The sequence below is a fragment of the Daucus carota genome, chromosome 2 (genome assembly GCF_001625215.2).
Source record: "Daucus carota subsp. sativus chromosome 2, DH1 v3.0, whole genome shotgun sequence".
NCBI classification, from domain to species: domain Eukaryota; kingdom Viridiplantae; phylum Streptophyta; class Magnoliopsida; order Apiales; family Apiaceae; genus Daucus; species Daucus carota.
In genome coordinates, this window is record NC_030382.2 from 52,395,453 (window position 1) to 52,421,256 (window position 25,804).

General features: G+C 35.4%; 6 protein-coding genes across 8 annotated transcripts; 5 read left to right on the forward strand and 1 right to left on the reverse strand.

Moving 5' to 3' along the window:
- The first annotated feature begins 574 nt into the window (after positions 1-574).
- On the forward strand, positions 575-12,204 carry LOC108206967 (polygalacturonase QRT3). 2 transcript variants are annotated; one of them, XM_064088090.1, is made up of 3 exons: positions 575-1,151; positions 1,238-1,483; positions 11,036-12,204. In XM_064088090.1, the coding sequence occupies exons 1-3, from the start codon at positions 891-893 to the stop codon at positions 12,023-12,025; spliced, it is 1,497 nt and encodes a 498-aa protein (XP_063944160.1). In that variant the 5' UTR covers positions 575-890; the 3' UTR covers positions 12,026-12,204. The 2 variants fall into 2 exon arrangements, with proteins under 2 accessions (XP_063944160.1, XP_017232910.2); XM_017377421.2 differs by lacking the exons at positions 575-1,151; positions 1,238-1,483 and adding exons at positions 9,199-9,779; positions 9,866-10,111.
- Positions 2,917-6,115, forward strand: LOC108209313 (UDP-glycosyltransferase 43-like). Its single transcript, XM_064088091.1, has 4 exons — positions 2,917-3,771; positions 3,942-3,949; positions 4,238-5,058; positions 5,150-6,115. The coding sequence occupies exons 1-3, from the start codon at positions 3,058-3,060 to the stop codon at positions 4,968-4,970; spliced, it is 1,455 nt and encodes a 484-aa protein (XP_063944161.1). The 5' UTR covers positions 2,917-3,057; the 3' UTR covers positions 4,971-5,058; positions 5,150-6,115.
- Positions 12,205-13,838: 1,634 nt separating the features above from the next.
- LOC108208380 (polygalacturonase QRT3) lies at positions 13,839-15,891 on the forward strand. The gene is made up of 3 exons (XM_017378910.2): positions 13,839-14,088; positions 14,199-14,429; positions 14,655-15,891. The coding sequence occupies exons 1-3, from the start codon at positions 13,909-13,911 to the stop codon at positions 15,729-15,731; spliced, it is 1,488 nt and encodes a 495-aa protein (XP_017234399.1). The 5' UTR covers positions 13,839-13,908; the 3' UTR covers positions 15,732-15,891.
- Positions 15,892-16,384: 493 nt separating this feature from the next.
- LOC108206128 (thioredoxin O2, mitochondrial) lies at positions 16,385-19,937 on the forward strand. The gene is made up of 6 exons (XM_017376320.2): positions 16,385-16,702; positions 17,339-17,404; positions 17,502-17,552; positions 17,678-17,757; positions 17,854-17,898; positions 19,593-19,937. The coding sequence occupies exons 1-6, from the start codon at positions 16,486-16,488 to the stop codon at positions 19,689-19,691; spliced, it is 558 nt and encodes a 185-aa protein (XP_017231809.1). The 5' UTR covers positions 16,385-16,485; the 3' UTR covers positions 19,692-19,937.
- A 117-nt stretch (positions 19,938-20,054) lies between these two features.
- LOC108208562 (GDSL esterase/lipase At1g06990) lies at positions 20,055-22,223 on the forward strand. Its single transcript, XM_017379091.2, has 3 exons — positions 20,055-21,250; positions 21,335-21,575; positions 21,688-22,223. Exons 1-3 carry the CDS (start codon positions 20,648-20,650, stop codon positions 21,870-21,872), a joined length of 1,029 nt encoding a protein of 342 aa, XP_017234580.1. The 5' UTR covers positions 20,055-20,647; the 3' UTR covers positions 21,873-22,223.
- A 59-nt stretch (positions 22,224-22,282) lies between these two features.
- Positions 22,283-25,567, reverse strand: LOC108206950 (urease accessory protein D). 2 transcript variants are annotated; one of them, XM_017377401.2, is made up of 8 exons: positions 25,381-25,566; positions 25,231-25,296; positions 25,044-25,118; positions 24,892-24,936; positions 24,271-24,504; positions 23,738-23,820; positions 23,446-23,614; positions 22,283-22,647 (listed from the first exon to the last, which is right to left on the reverse strand). In XM_017377401.2, the coding sequence occupies exons 1-8, from the start codon at positions 25,498-25,500 to the stop codon at positions 22,534-22,536; spliced, it is 906 nt and encodes a 301-aa protein (XP_017232890.1). In that variant the 5' UTR covers positions 25,501-25,566; the 3' UTR covers positions 22,283-22,533. The 2 variants fall into 2 exon arrangements, with proteins under 2 accessions (XP_017232890.1, XP_063944164.1); XM_064088094.1 differs by lacking the exon at positions 25,044-25,118 and having other exon boundaries at positions 25,381-25,567.
- Between the last annotated feature and the right edge of the window lie 237 nt (positions 25,568-25,804).

Genomic DNA, 25,804 nt, shown 5'->3' on the forward strand with positions numbered 1-25,804 from the left:
TAATTTAGAGAAGTAAATTTCACCATAATTAAGCAGAAATGGCCCTTTGAGTCTTTGACCGTAAACCATGATATCTATGAACTACGAATTGTAACCACAGAGCCTGATTTATCACCAGTAATCTATCCGTATCATCAGGCCCCCTCCTTCCTTATTGGACCCTAACATAAATCGCAACGTTTGAACTACTACTACAAAAGCTCACATATTAAGAAAACACAGAGCAGACCACAATCTTAATAATACTTTAAAATTATTTGATCATGTCACACCATTTAACCAACTTGAACATATTTTACACGATTTGATAACCAAACCCTCCAAATACTTGGAGGACAGTAAATATAACATATAGATTGTGTGAGCCGAGTCAACATTTCCCAAGAACCAAAGCCAGATCTATTGTTTTTATCTAGAGGAAGACCTTAGCATAGATCCGGGTCATCTCCAATGTCTGTAAACATATGTCTAATGATGAAACTAAACTGCATGGAATCCATTACTTTCAACAAGTAAAGAATTACTTGAGCAAAATGTCAAGACTATTGATATCCTTAAAGTAAAAAGTTGGTCATTGCTTGCTTCCTTTTCGTCTGTCTAAGATAGAAATTACAGAAACAACAATTCATACAAGTCTTTATAAACCAACGCAATGTAACATCATAAGAGAGCCCATTTGGGACACTCAAAATGATCTTTCATTTCGTGTGACCCAATAATATCATACTGCATCACCCTTCACATCTTCATGTCCTATATATAATATATCTGCACCCACAAGCATATAACAGATATCACCATTCTTCAAGAAACCATTTCTTTTGATTTTAACCTCAGCCCTTTTCTTTACATGTCCTCAATTTCCTCTGTTATACTATACAGGTTCTAAAATGATGGGAAGGGCTCCGATATTACCGTCGAAGATTATTTGGCTGCTGAGTTATGTCATAACCATTCATGCATTCCATGATATTCCATCACCGGCACATCATATTTCGGCAGGACACTACCGCGAAAACACACGAAAAATGCACCTAGACAAGGTCACATTTTCTCAACATGATTCCACATTTCGGCCACCCAGTCCTATTAGACGACCATCACTGACTACTCCTACAACAGCTCTATTGAAAACCACTCCATCAACCTCAGTAAGTACAGTACTAAGGTCACAAACGCGCACACACGCACACACATGAATAAGTCAGTAACACTTATAAGTTGTGATGATATATAGGATACAAGTGGCGTAGCAGGCGCGCGAGAGTATCACGTGATAACATACGGGGCAGATCCAACGGGGAAAAATGATAGTACAGATGCAATTCTTGGAGCAATAGCAGATGCAGTGCAAGGACCAGGCCACGGGGAGCTGATGAAAGGAATTTTGAATTTAGGCGGTGTTAGGATAAATCTTGACGGCGGAATTTACAAAATTAGTCGCCCCTTGCGCCTACCCGTCGCTGGCCGGGGTAACCTAGTGGTAAATTTACTCAATTTTTACCTTTTCAGCAATTCATTTTTCCAAGTGTCAACATTTGTGTGCATGATCAACTTCCTGGTCCTTGATCCTCCTTGCCTCTGTTTTTGGCAATGACTTCCACTATCAAAGTTTCCTTGATGATGCAGAGCAATGACTTCCACTATCAAATTTTGGCTGATCATGAATTTGAATTTATAAGCAAATTAAAATTTATAAATAATTAAAATGTTTGAAAAATAAATAAAAATAACGAATAAAAATAGCTCGACCTTAACCTTACTTTCAGAATATGTATACATGGCGTGGGTGCAATGTATTTGTCCATACTGTCAACATTGACTCCTATGATTCTTCTCGATAATGCACGGCAATGACCTCCACTACCAATTTTATTCAATAGAATGCGCCGGCCTTATTTTATAATCAAAATCAATATTAATATTAATAGGGTGTATTGGAATAAGATTTTAATGAATTCTCTTTAATTTGTGATTTTGTACGAATTATTAATAAAATGTCACATAATTTATAAGATTTGACTGTTTCAAAATCCAATGAATTTTGGTGAGATTTCAAAAAACTTAAAATACACTTAATAATGCCACAAAATCCATCATTTTATTAAATTCAAAAAAAATCCACCAGCATTTGAATACCATCAAATTTTAATAAATTTTAAACAATTTTTTGAATACCATCAGATTTTAAACAATCTCAATTGAATACCACCAGATTTTATAGTAATAATTTAAAATCGCAACAGATTTTGTAGTAATAATTTAAAATCGCAATTGAATACCTCAAAATTTTATAATGGAATTCAAACAATCTCAATCGAATACCGAATACCTTCGAATTTCATATCCAATACACAGGTTTACAGACATTTTTCCCCCTCATAATTGTATATTTTAAGTATCATACCCGGAGTTAATAAGAGGCCGGACTTAGAAAGAAATTATATATTTTTAAGTAAATAGGGGATATCAGTAGAATTTGAAGAAAAAACTACCACCACCCCAGATCATCTTCAAATTACTTTAGAGATTATAATAACTGGATCTTAATATATATCTAATTTATGAATTTTAATAAATTATATATTTCTCTGATTTTATGTATATTCTAGATATATACGATAAAATTGATACAAAATTTTAGAATTTAAACATAATATTTCAATATCTCATAAATTATGCTGACGTTTTAAAAAACATAAAATACAGTAAATAATTTCACAAAATTTATTATTTTACGAATTTTTAAAAAATCTTTAAAATTTGGATATTATGAAATTTAATAGATTTTAACTAATCTCAATTGAATATAATCAAAATTTAAAATACAATTTAATATCTTAATCAAATACCATCATATTTTATAACAAAATTTAAATCTTGATTAAATATTTAAAATCTGAATTAAATGCATCAGAATTTCATTAATACAAAAAAATCTTCCAAAATCCTAATTAAATACCGTACATTCTTGCCGGATTCCACAGGCTGTATATATATATCTGATATTCAGCCATTGACGCACACCCATATTGACTGGCAGGCCTTCCAGCCACAATGAAGAAAACTGCAAACATCGTCTTCATCGCCGCTCCGACCATCGGAAACCTCGTCCCCGCAGTCGAGTTCGCAACTCAGTTAACCAACACATACCCATGTCTTAAAGCCACGGTACTAGTCATCACCATGTCTACTCGCCCACTCATCGACACCTTCGTTGACTCACGCGCCAACGTCAACGCCGGAAATGTCTCCTTCGTTTACCTCCCTCCCACAGAGCCGCCATCTCCAGACCAATATAATAGCTTCGTAGGCTTCATGTCTCTGTCGATCGAGAAACAGAAAACGCACGTGAAGAATGCACTCGTGGATCTCATGCAGACTCGATCCGAGCCAACGAACTCAGTTGTCCCCCTGGCCGGATTATTTGTTGACATGTTTTGTACGTCGATGATCGATGTAGCTAATGAAGTCGGAGTGAATTCTTATGTGTATTTTGCATCTCCGGCTTCATTTTTAGGCTTCATGCTGCACCTTCCAGTATTAACTAAATTAAGTGCTGAGTTGGATGACTCGGATGCTGAGTTGAGGATCCCGGGTTTTGTCAAGCCTGTTCCTGTATCGGTGTTGCCTACTTTCTTTCTCACAAGAAATAAGGATGATGGTTGCTCTTGGTTTGAGTATAACGCAACCAAATACAAAGAAGCGAAGGGTATTATAGTAAACACGTTCAAGGAATTGGAGAATCATGCTCTGGATTCTGTCTCTGCTGTGTTAGGTATCAGCCCATTACAAGGTAACATGGACTTTGGTGATCCAAAATATATAAGGATAATAATTGTATGTTTAGACAATTATTATAAGATATGTCTTGGTCACAAAGATAGAATACCTAGTTGGAATTGGATTCTGATTTGAGTTGGAAATCAAAATTGGATTAGGACTATGTGTAGCTGTTTTAGAATTAGATTCTGATTTGTCTAGTTTGAGATGGCTATATATACATAGTCATATTGTGTTTGATAGGTGTGCTCAAGATGTAGACTTAGGTATCGCTCGAGGGCGGATACTTGAGTAGTAGGCTTGAGTATAATTTTGGTTGATTGTATTATTGATAACGGTTTTGATTAATAATACAAGTTGGGACGTGGGTTTTCCACGTCAAATATATTGTTGTGTGTTTGCTTTGCATTAGAAGATTGATCTCGTATTTTTATCCCTAACATGCTGTGTTTAGTGACTTGCCACCGGTTTACCCGGTCGGTCCGGTTGTTGATCGTCGCGGACCGGCTGGATGGAAAGTCAACGAGGATCATGAGGTAGTCAGAAAATGGCTTGATCAACAACCGGAAGCGTCGGTAGTTTTTCTATGTTTTGGTAGTATGGGGAGTTTGAAACCGGCCCAGGTCAAAGAGATTGCGCATGGGCTAGAGCAATCCGGGCACCGGTTCTTGTGGTCACTGCGAGAACCGGCCAAGGGTAAATTGGACCTTCCAGGGAATTATACGAATCCTGACGCGGTATTGCCAGATGGGTTTATTGATCGGACGGCAGGGATTGGATTGGTATGTGGTTGGGTGCCACAAGTGATGGTATTAGGCCACAATGCAGTGGGAGGGTTTGTGTCACATTGTGGGTGGAACTCAATTTTGGAGAGCTTATGGCACGGGGTGCCAATTGCAACATGGCCTATTTATGCAGAGCAGCAGCTGAATGCATTTGAAATGGTGAAAGAGTTGAAGCTAAGTATGGAGATAAGGCTGGACTATAGAGGAGGTGAGAATGATTTAGTATGTAAAGAAGAGGTGGCCAAAGGAGTGAGGAGTTTGATGGAATTAAGTGATCCTGCTCAGGAGTTGAGAGAAAAGGTCAAGAGAATGAGTCAGGTGAGCAAGAATGCTGTGATGGAGAATGGCTCGTCATTTGTTGCTTTGGCTCGATTGGTTCACCAACTGCTGCCTGATATCTAGGACCATGTGATTGGCATTTTGTTGCCTTGTTTATGTCATGAAGTTGTTTCGTGTGCTCTATTGGATTTGTAATTGATATTTTTACAAGGTTTGTAAAACTTGCAACTTGTGTAGCTTTTAGGCTAACAAATAGTAATCACAATGATTTGTTACTGATAACTCGATCATTTTTTCTCCAGGGCCGGGTTGCCAATTTTTTTATGTGGATTGTTTCGCTGGAGATGAGCTTATCTACAAAATAGTGTTCATGACAAACGGATTGAGAAGATGCAAATTTAAAGAGAAGGGCTATTGCTAGCGTGAGGCGTTTGTGTCTAAAATTAGAAAGTAGTTAAAAGAAGGTAGACTAATTCAATAAGATATCAAGCCCACGAGAGATTGGGAAAAAGTTCTGAGATTTCCCATCTCAGATTGTAAGGGTCCAAGTGGCACTTGCTCGCCTATCTTTGATTCTACTGGCCGCATGCTTCTGAATCACCAGCCCGACATTTTTTTCATGATTATCAACTCAACCATGTACACATATTTAAGCCGGTCTATCAGCAATTGGCTAATGCTGAAAACTTTGAAATTATGTTTGTTTTATGTTCATGACGCCTTAACCACTTGGAGTGATGCAAGTGAAGAATTATTCTGGGAAAATTTCATTGACATATATGCCTTGGTTGGCACTCCCTTATAAAGACCCAAAGTCTAAGTATTTGCGCTGGATTTTCGACTTACCCATTGACATGTGCGGGCATTTGCCAGATCCTAGTTTTGTGATTGTTGGACCTCTGAGGAAAATTCTTTGAGCCTTACGGCTTTGACATCTTAAATATTTTTGGTGCATCAGCACATCCTTTCACCCGCAAGAGAGCTGCTGAGTTGGACGCTGCAATGCTGCATTGGTAAGGAATATAAGGCTTGTTGGTTATTCTTGATTTTTGGTATTGGAAATGTATCTTTTGCTCATAAAATGCTGAAGCTGGAAGTTAGTGGAACTTTATGCTAATTTTGAAGTTAATTATATGCATCTGAAGTATAATTAAACAAATTATAGACATATCAGAAAGATCTCCCAGGGAAAATGTTGTAAAATATTACTGTGGTGCCTGATGCACCATTGAGTGATCAGATATTTTAATCCAGAATGTCTTTTGGTAGCTTTGATACTTTGAAAAATAAATTCACAAGAAGAGAAACAATGCAGGTAATTGCAAAGGGGCCTTTTAAGTCTACTAAATTGAGAATCTGTAATTGTCATATTGTAGATCTTAACAGTTCTTGTCACAAGACTGAAACTAATTGGTATAAAGACTCAAGATGCAAAGCAGGTAGTGTGAAGGTTCTAGACGAGAAAGAAATCATCAGAACTAATGAGTGCGACATGGGTAAGACGTAAGAATGAAAATTTTCACTTAATTTTAAAATTTGAGTAGCATATATATAATTTTTGCTTAGAAAAAAAAAAGCATATATATAATTTTAGTTCACAAAATAAAATAGTTAATAGTTACTAAAAATGACGCCCAAAAGAATGGAGTTGATAAAATATACTCCTTCCATTTAACATCAAGATTAATAACAATACTCTCTCTATCCGAAATTTGAAATTTGATAAGTTCGCTAATTTTGAATTATTTTCTATTTTCATTTTTAAAAAAAAATTAATATGAAATTTAATTTAAAATTTTCTAAAATAAATAAAGAAATAGACGGTAAATATCATTTAAAATGTGTAACGAAAATCAATTGTCTCGGGAAGGAGTATTAGTGGACTTTGATGCGTGTGCCTCTTGTATTCAAACACTACGCTGCTACTCCCTCCGTGATAAGAAAGAGAAAGAAAAGTAGATAAAGTAGTGGGACTATTAATATTTAAATGATAGATTTGGAAAAGCAGATGAAGTTAGTGGGTAAGTGATATTTTTATATTATAAAAATTTATTATTTTAGGAAAATTTTGAAATGTATAGAATTGAATGGGACATCCCGAAGGAAAATGTATAGAAATCAGGGGACGGAGCTAGTATAACACTTTGTTTTCCGTTTTTTTGAATCATATTCTCCAGGGTTTCAATGGATTTCAAAAGAGGGGATGTGGTGGAGATCATGGGCACCGAAGAAGGATTTGAGGGCTCTTATTTCGAGGCAATTCTGATTTCAAAGGTTTCCAACAATGACTACATTGTTCAGTACAATACTCTGATGAATGATGATAAGTCTGGGCCCGCAAGGGCCTTTGTCTCCGGAAAAGACATACAACCGGTGCCAGAGGAGATCATGCCGGAAAAAGGGTTCTCTTTAAATGACAGGGTTGATGTTTATTACCGTGAGGGGTGGTGGGTTGGAAAAATAACCGAGAAACTCGAGAACGAGTACCGGGTTTGGTTTGAGCATACAGGGGATGAGGGTGTGTACTCACCCACTCACACTCAGATGCGACTTCATCGGGATTGGATTAACGGTAAATGGGTTTGATTTATCCTTGTATTATGTACTAATTTTGTCGTTATTGTCTTTCTTGGACTCTATCAGACTTCCCGGATATTATGTGTGTGAAGGACGTTTAGGGTTGAATGTGTGCTGTTACCATATTAATCTTTGATTTTGTTTCGATCCAGAATGTGCGCGTTAAGGTAGTGATTAGTAAAGTACTGGCATGTATTTTTCATTTCTGCAAAACATTGAATTTGTAAATTAAGAGATCACAAGGGTATCAGGTTATCAAAACATCATCGGGCTATCAGCATAATGACTGTCGCAACTGTTTCCATGTCCACTTCATCTTAAAACTCTCCATCATAAAATTAAGAGATCTATGTGAAGAGGTCGAAGAAATCTGACCGAATGTCAAATGACATGAGTGACCTGATGAAATGAAATGAAAGATATCGTTGGCCGCTTAGAAAATAATTTTAGAAGGGTGTATTCGATTGGGATTTTAATGGATTGTTTTTAGTCTATGAATTGTATGTGTTTTGATTTTGTGCGGATTTTTGATAAAATGTCGCACAGTTGATAGGATTTAAGCACAATGATTCAAAATCCTATTGATTTTGATGAGATTTCATAAAATACACTGAAAAATGCCACAAAATCCATCATTTTATGAAGTCCAAAAAAATCCATCAGCATTTGAATACCATCATATTCTAATGGATTTTAAATAATCCCAATTGAATACTATGAATATCATCGGATTTTGTAGCATAATTTAAAATCCCAATTGAATACCTTAAGATTTTAATGGATTTCAAACAATCCCAATCGAATACCTTCGGATTTCACGAATGAAAAAAAATGTTTTAAAATCCCAATCCAATACACCCCTGTTAATGTCTGGTATAGAAATTGTTAAATTCGAACTGCACCTTTGAGATAAAATCAAAATTATCAAATATCTGAACAATTAAATATAAATAACCTTTACATTATAAAATCTTGAATCTTGAATAAAATAAATATTTTAATAAAAATAAAAGTTTCGACTAAAATTTAATCATATACAAACATTGTTTTGCAATTGAAGGGTCTTTGGAAAGTTTTAATACCCTTAAACTTTACCAGGACTAACTTATTCAAAACTTGGCAATTAGTTGAACTGCTTCATTGTCCTTCTCCTATCTTGATGACAACAATGAAGATTGTAATCACGTTAACTTGCTCTGTCAAGGGGTAATTTAGAGAAGTAAATTTCACCATAATTAAGCAGAAATGGCCCTTTGAGTCTTTGACCGTAAACCATGATATCTATGAACTACGAATTGTAACCACAGAGCCTGATTTATCACCAGTAATCTATCCGTATCATCAGGCCCCCTCCTTCCTTATTGGACCCTAACATAAATCGCAACGTTTGAACTACTACTACAAAAGCTCACATATTAAGAAAACACAGAGCAGACCACAATCTTAATAATACTTTAAAATTATTTGATCATGTCACACCATTTAACCAACTTGAACATATTTTACACGATTTGATAACCAAACCCTCCAAATACTTGGAGGACAGTAAATATAACATATAGAATGTGTGACCCGAGTCAAAATTTCCCAAGAACCAAAGCCTCGTCTATTGTTTTTATCTAGAGGAAGACCTTACATAGATCCGGGTCATCTCCAATGTCTGTAAACATATGTATATTGATGAAACTGCATATTACAATCCATTACTTTCAACAAGTAAAGAATTACTTGACCAAAATGTCAAAACTATTGATATCCTTAAAGTAAAAAGTTGGTCATTGCTTGCTTCCTTTTCGTCTGTCTAAGATAGAAATTACAGAAACAACAATTCATACAAGTCTTTATAAACCAACGCAATGTAACATCATAAGAGAGCCCATTTGGGACACTCAAAATGATCTTTCATTTCGTGTGACCCAATAATATCATACTGCATCACCCTTCACATCTTCATGTCCTATATATAATATATCTGCACCCACAAGCATATAACAGATATCACCATTCTTCAAGAAACCATTTCTTTTGATTTTAACCTCAGCCCTTTTCTTTACATGTCCTCAATTTCCTCTGTTATACTATACAGGTTCTAAAATGATGGGAAGGGCTCCGATATTACCGTCGAAGATTATTTGGTTGCTGAGTTATGTCATAACCATTCATGCATTCCATGATATTCTATCACCGGCACATCATATTTCGGCAGGACACTACCGCGAAAACACACGAAAAATGCACCTAGACAAGGTCACATTTTCTCAACATGATTCCACATTTCGGCCACCCAGTCCTATTAGACGACCATCACTGGCTACTCCTACAACAGCTCTATTGAAAACCACTCCATCAACCTCAGTAAGTACAGTACTAAGGTCACAAACGCGCACACACGCATACACATGAATAAGTCAGTAACACTTATAAGTTGTGATGATATATAGGATACAAGTGGCGTAGCAGGCGCGCGAGAGTATCACGTGATAACATACGGGGCAGATCCAACGGGGAAAAATGATAGTACAGATGCAATTCTTGGAGCAATAGCAGATGCAGTGCAAGGACCAGGCCACGGGGAGCTGATGAAAGGAATTTTGAATTTAGGCGGTGTGAGGATAAATCTTGACGGTGGAATATACAAAATTAGTCGCCCCTTACGCCTACCCGTCGCTGGCCGGGGTAACCTAGTGGTAAATTTACTCGCTCTCAATTTTTACCTTTTCAACATTTCAATTTTCCAAGTGTCAACATTTGTGTGCATGATCAACTTCCTGGTCCTTGATCCTGCTTGCCTGTGTTTTTTCTTCTTTCTGGTTCCTACTTTGTTTGGTAAGCTACTATGAACCATAACATGTGAATTGTCTATATTCGAAATATGATTTAATTGACGACTACACGAGGCGTAAATAGTAGGGTTGTTAAGAATCTGGTAGAATTTTGTTTAAAGATGACAAATGGCATACCATAACCATAACCATAACAATACCTAATTGCTATTTTGTGAATATAGGTTCTTTCGTTCCTTTCTTGATGTTTCAGCACAAAATAAGATGAAATTGAACATCTTTATGGTCGACAATGTATATAGTAAAAGATAGAAAGCCATGGGCGTGGTAGGCACCGGTAGCATGTTAGCTAGAGCGGATGGAAAAATATGACCACAAGGACTAGAAACAGAGTAATATGTTGAATACACAGACATTGACAAATGTTATTCTCATTCAGACAATTCTAACAGACTTTTTAAGTATATGATTTCAATATGTGTATTATATAATTACAGACTTCAGTCATGTGGGGAGTAATATTTAGAGAGGAAAATATCCTCAGCTCGTGCTTCTCTACTTGCTATAATTCTCCCTTAGCTTCCATTACTTTTCTACACCTGCTGCTTGTTTTTTCTCCGTACTGTGGTTGATTTTGATGGACTACTAACATTCAAAGTTAACCAAGTCAAGGAACATCATGATTCTTCTAATACCACTTTTGTCCGGAGAAATTGAATGAAATATGATTAATACTTCTAAGAAAATTTTGGAAAATTGAATGGATTTTAGGAAGTTAGCATTTTACCGTACTTTTAGCTAATCCTTATTTTTAATGGAAATTAATAGATACACGGAGGAACTTTAAAGGCTTCAGATGACTTTCCAAAAGACGGTTATCTGATTGATCTATCTGCTTCATCTAAGCTCGAGTACATCTATGAATTCGTAACACTGAGAGACCTACTCCTAGACTCCAATTACAGAGGTGGAGCAATTCAAGTCGTGGACTCACTTAGAACTAGCATTGACAACTGCTACATCACGCATTTCACCACCACTGGTATAAATGTACAAGGTGGACACGAGACATACATTCGTAATTGCTATCTAGGACAACACATAACTGCTGGTGCCGATCCTGGGGAGAGAGATTTCTCAGGAACAGCAATAATCCTGAACGGCAACGACAATGCAGTCACAGATGTCGTAATTTTCTCAGCTGCCACTGGCATTGTCATCGAAGGCCAGGCTAATACACTTTCCGGGGTACATTGTTACAATAAGGCCACAGGCTTTGGCGGTGTGGGGGTTTATTTAAAAGTGCCTGGTTTAACACAAACACGAATTGTGAATTGCTATCTGGATTACACTGGCATCGTCGCAGAAGATCCCGTGCAACTCCACATTTCCAGTAGTTTTTTTCTCGGAGACGCGTTTATTCTACTCAGGTCCGTTAATGGAATTGCAAACGGAATAAATATTGTGGATAACATGTTCTCGGGGTCGGATAAGGATATCGATATCGTGCAATTGGATGAAAAAAGTTGCAAATTCAAGAATGTGAAACAAGTAATAGTTGACAGGAATAACGCCAAGGGAATGAATATGAAGTCAACAATTGCTCGTGGGACTGTGGAGGGAAATAACAGCTCCTGGATGGTTGATCTTAGTCGAGATTTGTTGTTTCCTAATCTTATAAGATCTGTTCAATATTCATTACAGCCCACCGGTGATCAGTTTCCGAATCACGCGTTACGCAGCGTGACAGATAATCGCGTTGTGATCACGACGGATGTGGTGGTTCCGGCCAGTGTTACTGTCACAGTGGATCAGTAAGCTCCTGGCTCGTGCCAACTGCAGTTTATGAATGCATTTCAAGATATCTAAGCAAGTTCTGATTTAATGTATATTTTTATGATAAATTTTGCAAAGCTGTTCTTATATAAATATATACGAATTTAAATGAGCATGTAGCCTTTTTCGACAATGAAATAATATATTTCATGTGCCTGAAACTTTGAACAGCAATCTGACATTAGTCTCTAGAAAACACAAGGTATTCGAAGTTATGTGCATGATCACGCAATTGTGGAAAAATTTACGAAATATATTCCTTCTTTGACTGCATTAGGAAGATAATTACTTGAGATTTAGCAATAATCATAAATAATTACTTAGACAACTCATACAAACACCAAAATATAAATATATTCATTGTTTATTGTGTAGCAACTGCTAGTGAAAAATGTGTTGAAGCATTTGAATGATTAAGTAACCAAAACAGATAGATTTGTGACTAATGTTGAACTAATCTTGTGTTTATGCGTTTAAGTAACTATTCATGCTGACGCATGTGGTGGTTAGTAGTTAGAATTGTTTGTTTAGAGTTGGTAAACCAATACAGTAAACCATGGTGGCTGAATTTTATACAACACCAAATACATTTGTACAAAAAAATTATATGTACTATTTGCAATATCATTTCTTTGTAAGCAACTTATGAACAGCGGCAAGTTCAATATCTTGAACTTCTTTTTCACAGGACAATTATGCATCTCAACAAAATCGGAACACAAATTAACAAAAGAATCGGATATTCAGGTCACAAAGTATTCGTTAAATATATATTTCAAGATTCGTCGAGTCTATATATCTATCATTAAATTGTTCTCATTCTACTTTATGGCATATAAAACCGATTTTTTGTATAAAAACACAATCCTTTTGTAGGTCATATACATTTTACAGATATGATATAACAAAAAACTTTTCTGTTAGGTAATGTAATTAGATATGCAGAACTTTTGCAGTTTAGTTTAATATACCATATTCTTAAATTTTAGACATCTGAGCAAACACGAGTAACACACTAAAATGGTGCCATGCTGGGCTTTTTGGAACGCTGAATGCAGGCTTTTTATGTGGTGCTTTGGGTTAAGGGTGTTAAATTATTTTTGTATTAGGACAAATTGGGTGCATAAACTGGTCAAGTCAAGTGACCCCCTTTACAACAGTGTTGAAATTGTGGAATACTTGATCAGACAAAAAGAATTATCCCGGGTTGTGTATATTATTAAAGCAAATATTTCTTAAATCTTTATATTTTTTTCTTTTACTTCTGAAATTATTAAGAATAAGTTGTTTTTTTGAAAAATTATTAAGAATAAGTTAAACAAATATTTCCCCACTTGAGTGTTTTTCTGTCTCTCTAGGAATATGTATTTTCTGTGCATAAAAGAACAGAATTTCTTAAACACACAGACAATTAACAGAAACAAATTACATATTTTCATGTTGGGTGAAGAAACAAACTTGAATCATTGTATCAATTCAATATTAAAATGAAGAGAATATGTTCATCGATCTAGAAAATAACAAAATAAATAAAATATGTTGTGCACGAGTTAAAGGCTAAAAGCAGGAGTTTAGACCAGGAAGACGAATCAAAAAGTTACCGCAAACAGTCAGCATAACATACCCGCAATTTTTGACAAGCTGGAAAATATGAATTTCTTCATTATTTTATTCAGAAAGTTTTGATTCCTCCCTCCTAGCTCTTTCTTAGATTTCAAGTGCACCAGCCAAGCCATGTACAGTCCTTTTATCATCTATAAATATGCACCAAAACTTGCATCATTCCATGCATTCAAACCACCAACACATATATTCTCATCTCAACTGCCTTGTTAAGCTTAATTCATAGTATAAGCTAGAAAACAATGAAAATGCAGCCTTTTGCATTTAGATCAGCTGCACTTCTGTTCTTAGTTATGTTTCTGTTTGTAAACGAAATATCATGTAATTTTCTCAAACAAAAGAAACTATATGAATTCGAAACCAAGCTTCTTCACAAAGCCTCAGAAGCAGCAGCTGCTCCAACGCCTTCAACCAGTCCTAAGGTAAATGACTAGCTACCTGGTTTAATTTATTTTTAATGTACACGAATGTTCGACATGCATGCATTTGTTTTTATACTGACTGGAGTTTTAAATGTTGGAATGTTTGACAGAGTTTTGGAAGAGTGTTTTATCCGATTGGGTACGGAGCTGACCCGACTGGGGTGCATGACAGCAGTGATGCAATACTCAAAACAATGGAGGCAGCCATAGCGAGTGAAAAACAAGGGCTGCAACTCATGCCGGGGATTACAGACATGGGGGGAGTTCTTATTGATTTACAAGGTGGTAGTTTCAAGATCAACAAGCCCATTAGGCTCCCTGCTTATACCGGCAATCTCGTGGTAATTTTATTACCTATATGCACTTTTCTTGATCCTTAAACCGTACGGCGCATGTTATTACAATGTTATGCATGATGCATAAGAAAACATGCTTTTTTCATAGAAAACAAATTTGTACTCTGTACATTGACTATGATTTCCCTGCACACGTGCATTTGTATCACCGAAGATAATGAACATGAAATCTTTATCTCAACACTGATGGATAATATTTGAAATTATCAGATGCAAGGAGGGACATTTCGCGCATCAGAGTCATTTCCAACTGATCGTCATTTAGTTGAACTATGGTCACCACACTCTGTCAAACTTGATGATCTAGAGGTGGCTAATCTGGATGGATTCTCGGACCAGAAAGTCCAAGCCAATGGGATCTACTATGAGGCCATCACTTTCAGAGACATTCTCTTCGATTCAGCTTTCCGAGGAGGGGGGATTTTTGTTGTTGATTCTGCTAGAATCCGAATTGTGGATTGCTTCTTTCTCCACTTTAAGACACAAGGCATTCAAGTGCAAAAAGGCCATGAAACTTTCATTTCAACTTGTTTTCTTGGTGAGCATCCGACTGTAGGGGGCGATAAAGGTGAAAGGAACTTTGAAGGCACGGCTATTGATCTTGCTAGCAACGACAATGCAGTCACTGATGTGGCTATTTTCTCAGCAGCCGTTGGAATTACATTGAGAGGACCTGCTAATATGATTACAGGTGTACATTGTTACAACAAAGCTACCTTTTTTGGCGGTGTTGGAATCTTGGTCAAGTCCGGACAGACTCGAATTGACAATTCTTACTTGGATTACAATTCCATAATCATTGAGGATCCTTCTCAAGTCCATGTCACTAATGGATTTTTCCTCGGAGAAGGAAATGTTGTTCTTAAAGCGATTAGAGGGAAGATATCTGGACTGACTATTGTTGATAACATGTTCACTGGAAATGCTAAAAGTTCCAAACCAACTATAAGCTTAGACGGGAAATTTACAGATATTGATCAAGTTGTGATTGCTCAGAACACGGTGAATGGAATGAGATTGAAATCCACGGTTGCAAAGATGGTTGTGGCTGCAAAAGGGAAAAAATGGACAGCGGATTTCTCATCACTCCTGGTGTTTCCTAATCAAATAAATCATGTCCAGTACTCGGTTTATCTTCCGGGATCTGCAGGAAAGATTGCAGGGCATGCCTTGACAAAGATCGCGGATAATGTTGTGGTTGTTGAAAGCGAGAAGGAGGTTACTGGCTTTATTTCTGTGGAAGTTGATCAGTATAATATGGCTGAGGAGAAGAATCTATTTATTTAAGCTGCAGGAAATCTTTTTATTCTTAGTCTCAGACAAGGGACATATGAGCAAAGACTCATGATGGTGTGGTGCATTGTTGGATGATTATTATTGTATGATCTAATTATAATGATTAATAACTAAATTGCAGTTCTCACTTTGGTTTCAACCTCTGATTCAGTATATATGCAGATGGCAAACTCATTGCTTCAACTATTCCAATGCATTCAATTTTATGAAAAACAATTATGGAAATATATCACAAATATAATAATATGTTAGTATATTTTTTTTTTTTGAAACATGTTAGTATATTTTTTGTTTGAGCAAAATATCATGTTATTGATTTTGAAGCACATTGTTGTATAAAAATTACTTCTACCCAAGTATACAATACAGCTTTCAATATGCATAACACGAACTTTGTTTTATAATACGAGAGTTATATTTTACAAATAAATTAATTTATTTATTTGCATTCTTAATTATTTGAACTATAAAAAACAATGAAGTGCAATTTTTATTACAATCATAAAACATTTTTCTTCAAATATTTGTACAAAGCCACAAATAGCAAATTAATTTTCTGAAGCTTGTGAAACAATTAATAAATAGTAGAAATATAATTTTTTCTTATTTTCATTCTTGTAGTGGAGTAATAAAAAGATGAAAGCGCCGATATTATTCTGAGATTGTAACGGAAAGAAAGGCAGAGAGAGCGTGAGAGAGATTGAGGGAGAGAAAGAGAGAGAGAGAGAGAGAGAGAGAGGGAGAGATGAGAGGAATATCAGGAATTCGTCGTCTCGTCAACACTAGAAATATCAGACAATTATCATCATCATCAATCCTCCCCAAAACCAAAACCCTAGCTTCATCATCATCATCATCATCATCACCTGCACTAAGAGCGTCTCCACAGTCTGTCACGCATCCCAGGCCCTCGTTTCACTTCCCCCCATTTTCCTACCGAAATTACAGCTCTTCTTCCGCAGGTCTTCTTTTTAATCACTATTTTATTACTGCTACTCTAGTGTAATTGATTAAATTTGTGTTATTCATACTCCTCTAATTTAATGATTTAGGGTTTTTCATATATTTGTTATTTTCGAATACTATCTGGATTTAGGGTTTTTCATATTTGTTATTTTCGAATACTATCTGCTTAGTACACCACACTCTTGCTGAACTTGTTTGATGCTCATCTGATTACTTAGTTGTATTTGGTTAATTGACATTATTACTTTAATCTCAGAGTTCGTAATGCAATGGACTTATATAATCGCCTTTTTCCCTTGTAAGCAATTTGGTTAAAGTTTCCACAAGGAAAATTATGTATTATGTTTTTTTTTTATCTGGATGGTTCAGCCTGTTTGATGATCGACAGAAGTTGTAAAACCGTGAATGACACTTATATTGAATAACTAAACAATCCCTAGTTTTTCTTTAAAGAAAAACGAGTATATTCTTCTTTCTTGTCCATATAGGTATCTTGGTTTGTAGTTGACATTTTAGTTCCATTTTATGAAGAAATGATGCCATGATATCGAGTCAATATCAGATTCAACTGTAAACAACACTCGGTTTTTTATATAATTATTATTTTTCCTGAAGGTTTCCAATTATTTCAGGTCCATCAAATATTGTAATGGTTGAATCTGAAGAGCAGTTTAATAGTTCGATGCGCAAGGTGAAAGGTGTGCGCACTTCTGTTGTAGTTTATAAATTTCTGTGAGCTGTTTCGATTCTTTAAATATTTTTAGTAGCTCAGACGCTAGTTGATTCTGTTTCCAGATAACTCACAGCCAGCAATATATTACTTCACTGCGGTCTGGTGTCCACCATGTAAGATTTTTAGTCATATTCAGTACAAGTTGTAGCTGGAATGGTCATGCCTTTTACTCCAGAAGGCTTCTTTCCATGACTTCTAATTTATTTATTTTCTGTCGATTATATTACATTTACTGCAGGTAAGTTGTTATCTCCTATTATTGGTCAATTGAGTGAGAAGTACCCTCATGTTACCACGTATAAGGTCGACATCGATCATGTATGAGCTACTTCTTACCTTCTGTCTATGGCAATACTACAAAGTCATCTTTTATATAATTACTCTTGATACATGTTTTGTTGGTTCTTTTTGCAGAAGGAACTTGGGAATGTGTTGAGCAAGCTAGATATCAACTCTGTGGTAATCTTATATGTTGTGACCTTAAGTTAATGAATTTTATTCTTAAATTGTTGATTATTTAAGTTCAACCAATCTAAAACTAGGTGTTATTAATTAGCAGAAGAAAATTAGTTTTTTTTAATGGATGTCTTGCATGAATGACTTTAAATGTTTGACTGATTGATGAACAAGCACCAAATCTTTAATGAACTATCTGTCTGCTGCAATAGGTCGTCTCATTAGGATTAGTAAAAATAGATAACGCCAATAGTAAATATTGAGACGATATCAACAATACACCGACAACCTAGAATTAGAGATTGTCCAATAATGAAATGTCAGCTGATTAACTTGGTGTTTTGCTTTACTGTTGCTATTGGCTCAATGCAGGGTAAAATTATCTATTTATGTATTATCATCATAGATATATAAATTGGGTAAATGAAGTTGCAAACCTCTTATTTAAATACCTGAAATCTTTTATGTAAGCCATTAAAATATAATGAAATCTAGAGGTGCAGTATTTAGAATACCTGAACACTTCACTAGTTCAATGTATATAATTAGTCTCATAAAGTTCTAGTATTTGTTATTAAACATACCATAATTTCTAACATCTCTAATTAGTTTTATACATATGATCGTTACCTGATAGAACTGTAATTTTAGGCTCCACGACGGATTTCAAAAAACAAAATCTGTTCCTCACCGTTTCGTTACACTTGTTTTGTTAGGACTTTGTTGGATTAGATCATTAGTTGAAATTGTTGTAGTGACCATGCGCGAAAAAGATACTTTACATGAGTATGGGATATACATTGGAGGCTGTTTATCTATTTGTGTTGCAATGTCTAATCTATCTACTTATATCTTGGGTCTAACATTTTGTGCCATATTTAATCCAAAATAAAGAGCCAAGAAACTGGCATTTATGCTCCTGTGACGGTTATATGTGATAATTAGTTATGTATGTATGTAGAGGTTTCCGGGCCTGAGGGTGTCCTTGGGGTGTTGCATAAGGTTAAAAAAATATCAGTACAAGCCTAGAGGTGTTTTCGTGAATGCAGGGTGGTAGTTGTCTTGTATTTACAAATTCACCCTTTGACTAGGCAGACCCCATGAGGACACCCTCTTGGCAGTTTTCTTATGTATATATTATAGTGTGCATTACAGCTAATACAAAAGGATATGAAGTGCATGGAGTAAAATAAAAACTTCGATACTTGTAAATTCATCAGGAAACTCAATTTTGTTGGACCCGTAAACTCTATTAGAAGGGTCCAACTCCAAGGGGAGTATGTTAGATGCTGAAAGAGATAAAATATTGGTGCTTTATTTTATCTGCAACCAATGAACTTTCAAGTGGGATCTTGGTTAGTCGTTTTCTCGTCTCTTTTATGGTGTCTGTCTCTGACAATTTTTGGCATGGATGTGAGGCGATCTGGTTGTCTTATGATCCTTTTATGCCCTACCGCCATATGAGAGGGTTGGCATCCTGTGGTGGATGCCACAACCATGGTAGACAAATATATTCTGAACACAGTGTTGTGAAATTTCTGCCTTGCATTAGTGTGCATGTCATTTGTGTATTATTTTATACACCTAATCATGATGTGTTGTCTACTACATGTAGACTTGACATGATAATTTTCTAATAATTTTCAATATGCACGTGACTTATTTGAGCTGACACTTAAAAATGAATTTGGCTGTAGCCGAGATTACATTTCTTCCATAATGGAGAAAAGGCCTCTGAAGTAGTTGGTGCTGATGTTGAGCGGATAAAGGATACGATGGAAAAGCTCTACAAGTGAAAATGCGTTGGGTTGCTGTGATTCTCCACCCGTGTGTGAATTGAGAAAATATTTTGTTCAATCTTTGATCAGAGTTGGTGATATGTCCCTCCAAGCAAATCGAAGTACTTTGATGCACTTCTAGACCTAAGTAAACGTTTTTTTCAAAGAATGTTGGCAACTATTGTGATCACAGATGCAGTATTTTGTCTTGTGTACCCTTTATAAATTAAAGTTTTATATTTTGAATATATTTGTACTAGCATATATGTTTTTGTTTTACAATTTTAGTTAAATGGAGTATAAATGGACTATTTGACTCTTTTATCAATGATTATGGAGTTTAAATAATGACAATGTTTTTAAAGAGATTATATACTTTTAGTTTATTACATGTAGTATGCTTTTAGTAATTACTAATGCACAAATAATACCACACATATAACTTTACTTTTAAAGGATGAGGCCATATCAGAAAGAAAATACAGACATCATATGCATACGATAATCGGAGACAATAGAAGGTAATATTATACTTAATTATTAGAATATAATATTATACTCAAATTGAATGCGAAAAATACAAATATTTGATTTAGTTTCCATGTCAATATAGGAATTTAGCTATTAGTACTTAGTTTTGATCATGTTTTTGTAAGAAATTGTACTAGTTAGGAAGGAATTTAATCATATTAAAGATTAGACAAATGATAAAAAAGATATTAATATTTGATTTATCAATTATCACCCATTTTAATATAGAAATTTAATAAATAATAATGCAGTTTAATCATAATAATATGTGACTATATTAGATAGAAGTATTTGATTTTATACTGTCATTGCATGCAATGTATATGGAAGACAATATTATCAAATATCACCTGTGTGACAATATTATCATGCATACTATATATACAGAAGAGAATAAGGTCAGGAGAAACATAAACTTTTCTTGAGCAAAAACTATTAAGCTCATGGCTCTTTCAATCTTTACGTTTTTGTTTATTTTACTTCAACTTTTCAACATTTTGTTGACATGCAATGCACTACCAAAATTCTCTGCAATTCTAATCTTTGGTGATTCTTTGTTGGACACAGGAAATAATAATTTTATCCCTTCTTTTGCGCAAGCAAACCATCCACCTTATGGTGTATCATTTCCTGGTGGCGTTGCCACGGGTAGATTTTCTGATGGCAAACTCATGTCGGATTTTCTGGCTGAAGCTCTAGGTATCAAGCAGTTGGTTCCTCCTTTCATGGACCCGAAATTGCCTCCATCAGAGCTCCCTACAGGTGTCTGTTTCGCATCAGCAGGAGCAGGCTATGATGACAAGACGAGTGCAACACAGGTTATTCCAGTGACAGAACAGTACCAAAAACATTTCAAGGATTATAAACAGAAGCTTATTGCAACCGTAGGAGACAAAAAAGCTGCAGATATTCTTCAGAATTCTTTCATGTTCTCTACTTCAGGAAGTAATGATATGGCCCTCAACTTCTATGCAAACCCACTGCAAGCTGGATCAATTGATCAATACCAAAACTTTTTGATAGGTAACATTGCAAAGTTTATAAAGGTTAGTTCTTCCTTAATACATCTCCATATAAGCAACTTTAAGTTGGTCTTGATAATAATACATGTGTAATTATGTATTTGGCAGTCATTATATGCTGATGGATGCCGGAACATGGCTATAGCCGGGCTTCCTCCCATTTGCGGGCCTCTTTCCGCTGGGGGAATACTGGGATGTGTTTTTGACAATAATTCAGATGCTAATGTGTATAACAGGAAGCTCCAAGCAATGTTAACTCAGTTGCAATCCTCACTTCCTGGGAGCAAACTCGTTTATGCTGATATTTTCACACCCTTGGTACAAATATCCTCCGATCCATTAAGCCATGGTACATTTTTCTTATATCTCGGTGTCAATTATAAATTGTCGGTGTCAATGATTTTATGTACTATTAGTTGCATATCTTTTTATTTTCATAACCAAATCTGAATCGGTGGCAGGTATATTATTCCCCATAAATTGCTGCGGAGAAGGATTTCCAACAATGGCAGCAACATGCAATGAATTTGTGCTAACTTGTCCGAACCCAGGAAGCTACATGCTGTGGGATTCAGTACATCCTACCCAAGCTGTGTATCGAGTCATGACTGATTTTCTTATTAAAAATGTTCTTTCTCAATTTTAATGAGCCACCATGATTCATAATAAGTTGCAGTGTACTAGTAGTCTAGCAACCTCATTTCACGTATTCAATGAGTCGTAAGTCTGTAATTATAATTTAAATCGTGGAATTAAGTTATTTATGAAAGCACTTCATTGTCACTGTAATTATAATTTAAATTGTGGAATTAAGTTAGTTATGAGAGCACTTCATTGTCACTGTTACTCTGGCCAATGTATGTTCTTTGTTGTTACTTCTGAAAAGCATAAAAAAAACATTTGATTGCATTTTTGTTTTATAATGACATTCGTACGAGACATAAATACGAATGAAATTTGCCATTCAGACTCTGTTCTACAATATTGTTTACTAAGATTTTGAATACAAGTTGCAGCATAATGTTAACTACTCGTAGTAAACCTTTGAAAAAGAAGGATCCAAAAGCACTATTGGGATGAGGGCTTTGATTTGAGTATAAAAACTTATACAGCTATAACAATATTATCCGGGTATTTTACAAAAAAAAAATAAACAATTGCCGACTCAAACCTTAATCATACGCATTGCCAAGTCAGAGAACATAGTAATGGAACTACAAAGAAAATCCTCTATTCAGCACTTTTATTGTGCGATTTATATTAGAAAAATGAAGAGAACACATACAGAAGTGGACTTTTGTTTTTACTTAACAATATGGTAACACTCCAACCAGTGGCTCCAAGCTAGCTAATTGCTGTTGCAAGAACCTGTAAACTGATTCTGTCGTCATGGCAGCTATTCTAATGACAACACCGCTTCCCTGTGAGAAAAGTGAAACAGAAAACAGAGTGGAAACCCAATAAATTTGATGACTGTGACAAGGATTTAAAGGACATTGATGCCACATTCGGCAAACAAAAAGGCAATCAAGGGCCACTAGCAAAGAGCAGTGAAGGCAAATTATATTTGAGATCAACTTTTTCCATTTTATAGTATAAACCTCTTATCAAGTATATTTTCTAAGCTCCTCTGTCTTCTGTACATCTGTCAAGTTTCAAAATTTGTAACTAAGAGACGCTTCTTGTTTTTGTCAAAAAAATTTAAATTTTATAACTTGGAAAAAATTCACCAACTTCATTTTTTACATAAGAAGAGACAGAATCTCAAATACAACAACTAAAGAAAGAGTATGAACTTGGTGTAGAGCTCACTTGAGCTATCACAAAGTATTTCATATGAACCAATCCAGTTTAAATAAATAATCATGAAAGATCAGGCAAACGTGAAGAGGCAGCCAAACTACTTGCTTGTAAATCTGACCAGTTCTGGAGCAAGATATATAATGTTAATAACAAGAGTTACTTGACAACTTACTGATCCATCATTAACTGTCTTATAAACCTCTCAAAACGTAATTAACATTAAGTACATATTCATTGTAAGATAAAAGTTAAAGTAACTAGTACTATTATATGCCAAAATATTTATTGAGACTCGAGCTAAAAGGATTTGTTTCACATCTATTTAAGTGATATGCCCTGTGACAGAATTAAGGAAAAGGCCATATGGGAGATCCTACAACTGTGCAACAACCAAAATAGATATCAAATGGAGTTACCTGAGGACCAAAGGGACTGCACGAAGCTAGGAAGCTTGGTTTGATTAAAGAGTGGCTTGTACTGGGAGCTGAGTATCTCCGTAAGCTAGTAGCGGGTAATTGAAGTTGCTCAGACATCATATTCTTGACATCTTCTTGAACTTTGGTTTGAACATGCTTCAACTTGGGCCTACAATCATGCAGCATCAGGTGATAAAAATCCACAATCTACCATTCTTATGTATTAACATTCATATAAAATGAGTTAGATGAAATAAATGTAAAGGAAGGAGAAAATATACCAACAGCCTACCCCAGGATTATGACCATCGCGAGTACTTGGTAGTCTTGTACGCGTTCAGCAATAGTAACAGTGCTTCCTTGCTCTAAAAGAACCTATAATTATTGGATATACGGATAAATAGACAAGAGATGAAAAAATCTGGCAGCCCATATCACTAGTAGAAAATGTGCAGATCAATATAGCTAGCCTCTTATCACTCCTAAAGTAGAACTAACCAGTGTGATTTCACATTAATTGGAAAAAGAAGTATGTCAAAATGATTAAATATAAAAAGGATATGCAACCAGGTTAATTAAGAAAATGGAAGAAGACTGAGCAAACAAAGGAGGGCTTATCGGATTTAAAATAAATGAAAGCAATGATCTGAATCAACCACAAAGAGATTTTTTGACTTGACCATGGGAATTTAACAAGGATGTTTAATGACACTAACTATGGTATATATTTGAGAGGCTTCTACACCGAATGCTTACTAGATTATATAAGACATTGGAGCCATTAAAAAAACAAGATAACAGACCAGCTCCTTCTTTGGTAATTACCGTGTCAAGAAACAAAGGCTCATCTCCTTCCAAATATATGTGGTTAGTGCTTTTATAATGTGTGAAATCCCATTTCTCTCCACTTTCATGACGTCCACTAGTAATCCAGTCAACAATAAGCAAGCTTGAGTTCGACATTATTCTGAAGACTTGCTTCTGGGAGTATTTTGCGGTGGAAAAACAAGTCACTGGATCTGGAATGACAACCAAAAGGGCATCAATTCCAATTCTTGCCTACTGCATGGAATACATTAGCCCCCATTATATAACACTTACAATAATTCAACTTACAGTTGTCTAGAGTCAATATTTATCTAGTATAGATAGAAAGATTAGGCAGTCAGAAAATGCTTAAACTGAACAAAAGATCAGGCACTTATTCATGAACAACAGTGTTTCATGCAAATTTATTGGTCAGTTGAACCATATAGCCTTCTGGCATATTCGTAAAAACATGTTTTCATCATATATCTTGGACAACAACAAGAACGCGCGAAAAACAATATAGGAATGTGCAAATAACTCAATTATCTCATTACAAGTTATGCTTTTTCAAGTTCACAATTTAGGATCTTAGACAGAGATGTCATGTACATGAGTAGATCCACAGTGTGCCATTACCTCATATATCTGAACAGAGCACCTTGACCCCACACATTTGTATACCTACATTGCAAGATTTTAAATAAAAAATCAAACCATGTATACTTTCTCCAAATAAATGTATAAAATAACATAACATCTGATAGTGAATATGATTCAAAAAGTCACACTTTTGTGGAAGCTTGGGTGGTCAAAACTGCTGTACAGCCATCTCCAATAGTGAATTCACATGAGATAGAGTCTCCCTAAAAAAAACCCAGTAAACAACTAGACAAACACTTGTAAAATCAAGGGGGGGGGGGGGGGGGGGGGGGGAGAGGGAGAGAGAGAGAGAGAGAGAGAGAGATATGAGCATACAGAGACAATTCCTCCACCATAAGTGAGAGCATAAATCCATACAGCATCAGTTTGAGAGGAACCGACCTAAAATTCGAACCATTTTCAAATGGGATATGATATGATATATGTATGTAAATGTAAATGCTTACACATATTACAGACACGCACCTTTCTGGGGAGAATGAACTTGAGAGGATACTTGGAAAAGCATCTTGTTGCCGTTGACTTTCCCATTACTTTCTCCACTACCACCGTCCCAGTTTTCAAATCTTCCATTTCAACATCCATTCTTTTCTTGGATTAATCAAGATATATGACTGCACAACAAAAACCCCACTTGTGATGTTTTCACTTCAAGAAGTGTGTTTGTTTTGTACACTAGCAAATCATATTTACATTAGATTTTTTTTTATTTTTGGGAGGTCAAATAATTTTTTGAAACAAATTTATGTATTTTCAAGTTTTTAGAGTATAATTCCATAAATTTAAAAATTTTAAAATAGTGAGAAAATATTTAGAAAATTTTTTTGAGGGAAAATCAGGAAATTAAATATTTAGAAAAATTAGGATGGATACATGTCCCCCAGCTTGG

Bases quoted from the DNA above. Each gene is read 5' to 3' on its own strand.
- LOC108206967 (XM_064088090.1), top strand. From the start codon at position 891: ATGATGGGAAGGGCTCCGATATTACCGTCGAAGATTATTTGGCTGCTG. The intron at 1,152-1,237 runs GTAAGTACAGTA...GATGATATATAG, and splicing joins AAACCACTCCATCAACCTCA to GATACAAGTGGCGTAGCAGG. The intron at 1,484-11,035 runs GTAAATTTACTC...GGAAATTAATAG, and splicing joins CTGGCCGGGGTAACCTAGTG to ATACACGGAGGAACTTTAAA.
- LOC108208380 (XM_017378910.2), top strand. From the start codon at position 13,909: ATGAAAATGCAGCCTTTTGCATTTAGATCAGCTGCACTTCTGTTCTTA. The intron at 14,089-14,198 runs GTAAATGACTAG...AATGTTTGACAG, and splicing joins CGCCTTCAACCAGTCCTAAG to AGTTTTGGAAGAGTGTTTTA. The intron at 14,430-14,654 runs GTAATTTTATTA...TGAAATTATCAG, and splicing joins CTTATACCGGCAATCTCGTG to ATGCAAGGAGGGACATTTCG.
- LOC108209313 (XM_064088091.1), top strand. From the start codon at position 3,058: ATGAAGAAAACTGCAAACATCGTCTTCATCGCCGCTCCGACCATCGGA.
- LOC108206128 (XM_017376320.2), top strand. From the start codon at position 16,486: ATGAGAGGAATATCAGGAATTCGTCGTCTCGTCAACACTAGAAATATC. The intron at 17,405-17,501 runs GTGTGCGCACTT...TTCTGTTTCCAG, and splicing joins TTCGATGCGCAAGGTGAAAG to ATAACTCACAGCCAGCAATA. The intron at 17,553-17,677 runs GTAAGATTTTTA...CATTTACTGCAG, and splicing joins TGCGGTCTGGTGTCCACCAT to GTAAGTTGTTATCTCCTATT.
- LOC108206950 (XM_017377401.2), bottom strand. From the start codon at position 25,500: ATGGATGTTGAAATGGAAGATTTGAAAACTGGGACGGTGGTAGTGGAG. The intron at 25,119-25,230 runs GTATGCTCATAT...GGTTTTTTTTAG, and splicing joins ATGGTGGAGGAATTGTCTCT to GGAGACTCTATCTCATGTGA. The intron at 22,648-23,445 runs GTAACTCCATTT...CTTTTCTCACAG, and splicing joins GCAGTCCCTTTGGTCCTCAG to GGAAGCGGTGTTGTCATTAG.
- LOC108208562 (XM_017379091.2), top strand. From the start codon at position 20,648: ATGGCTCTTTCAATCTTTACGTTTTTGTTTATTTTACTTCAACTTTTC. The intron at 21,251-21,334 runs GTTAGTTCTTCC...TGTATTTGGCAG, and splicing joins ACATTGCAAAGTTTATAAAG to TCATTATATGCTGATGGATG. The intron at 21,576-21,687 runs GTACATTTTTCT...AATCGGTGGCAG, and splicing joins CTCCGATCCATTAAGCCATG to GTATATTATTCCCCATAAAT.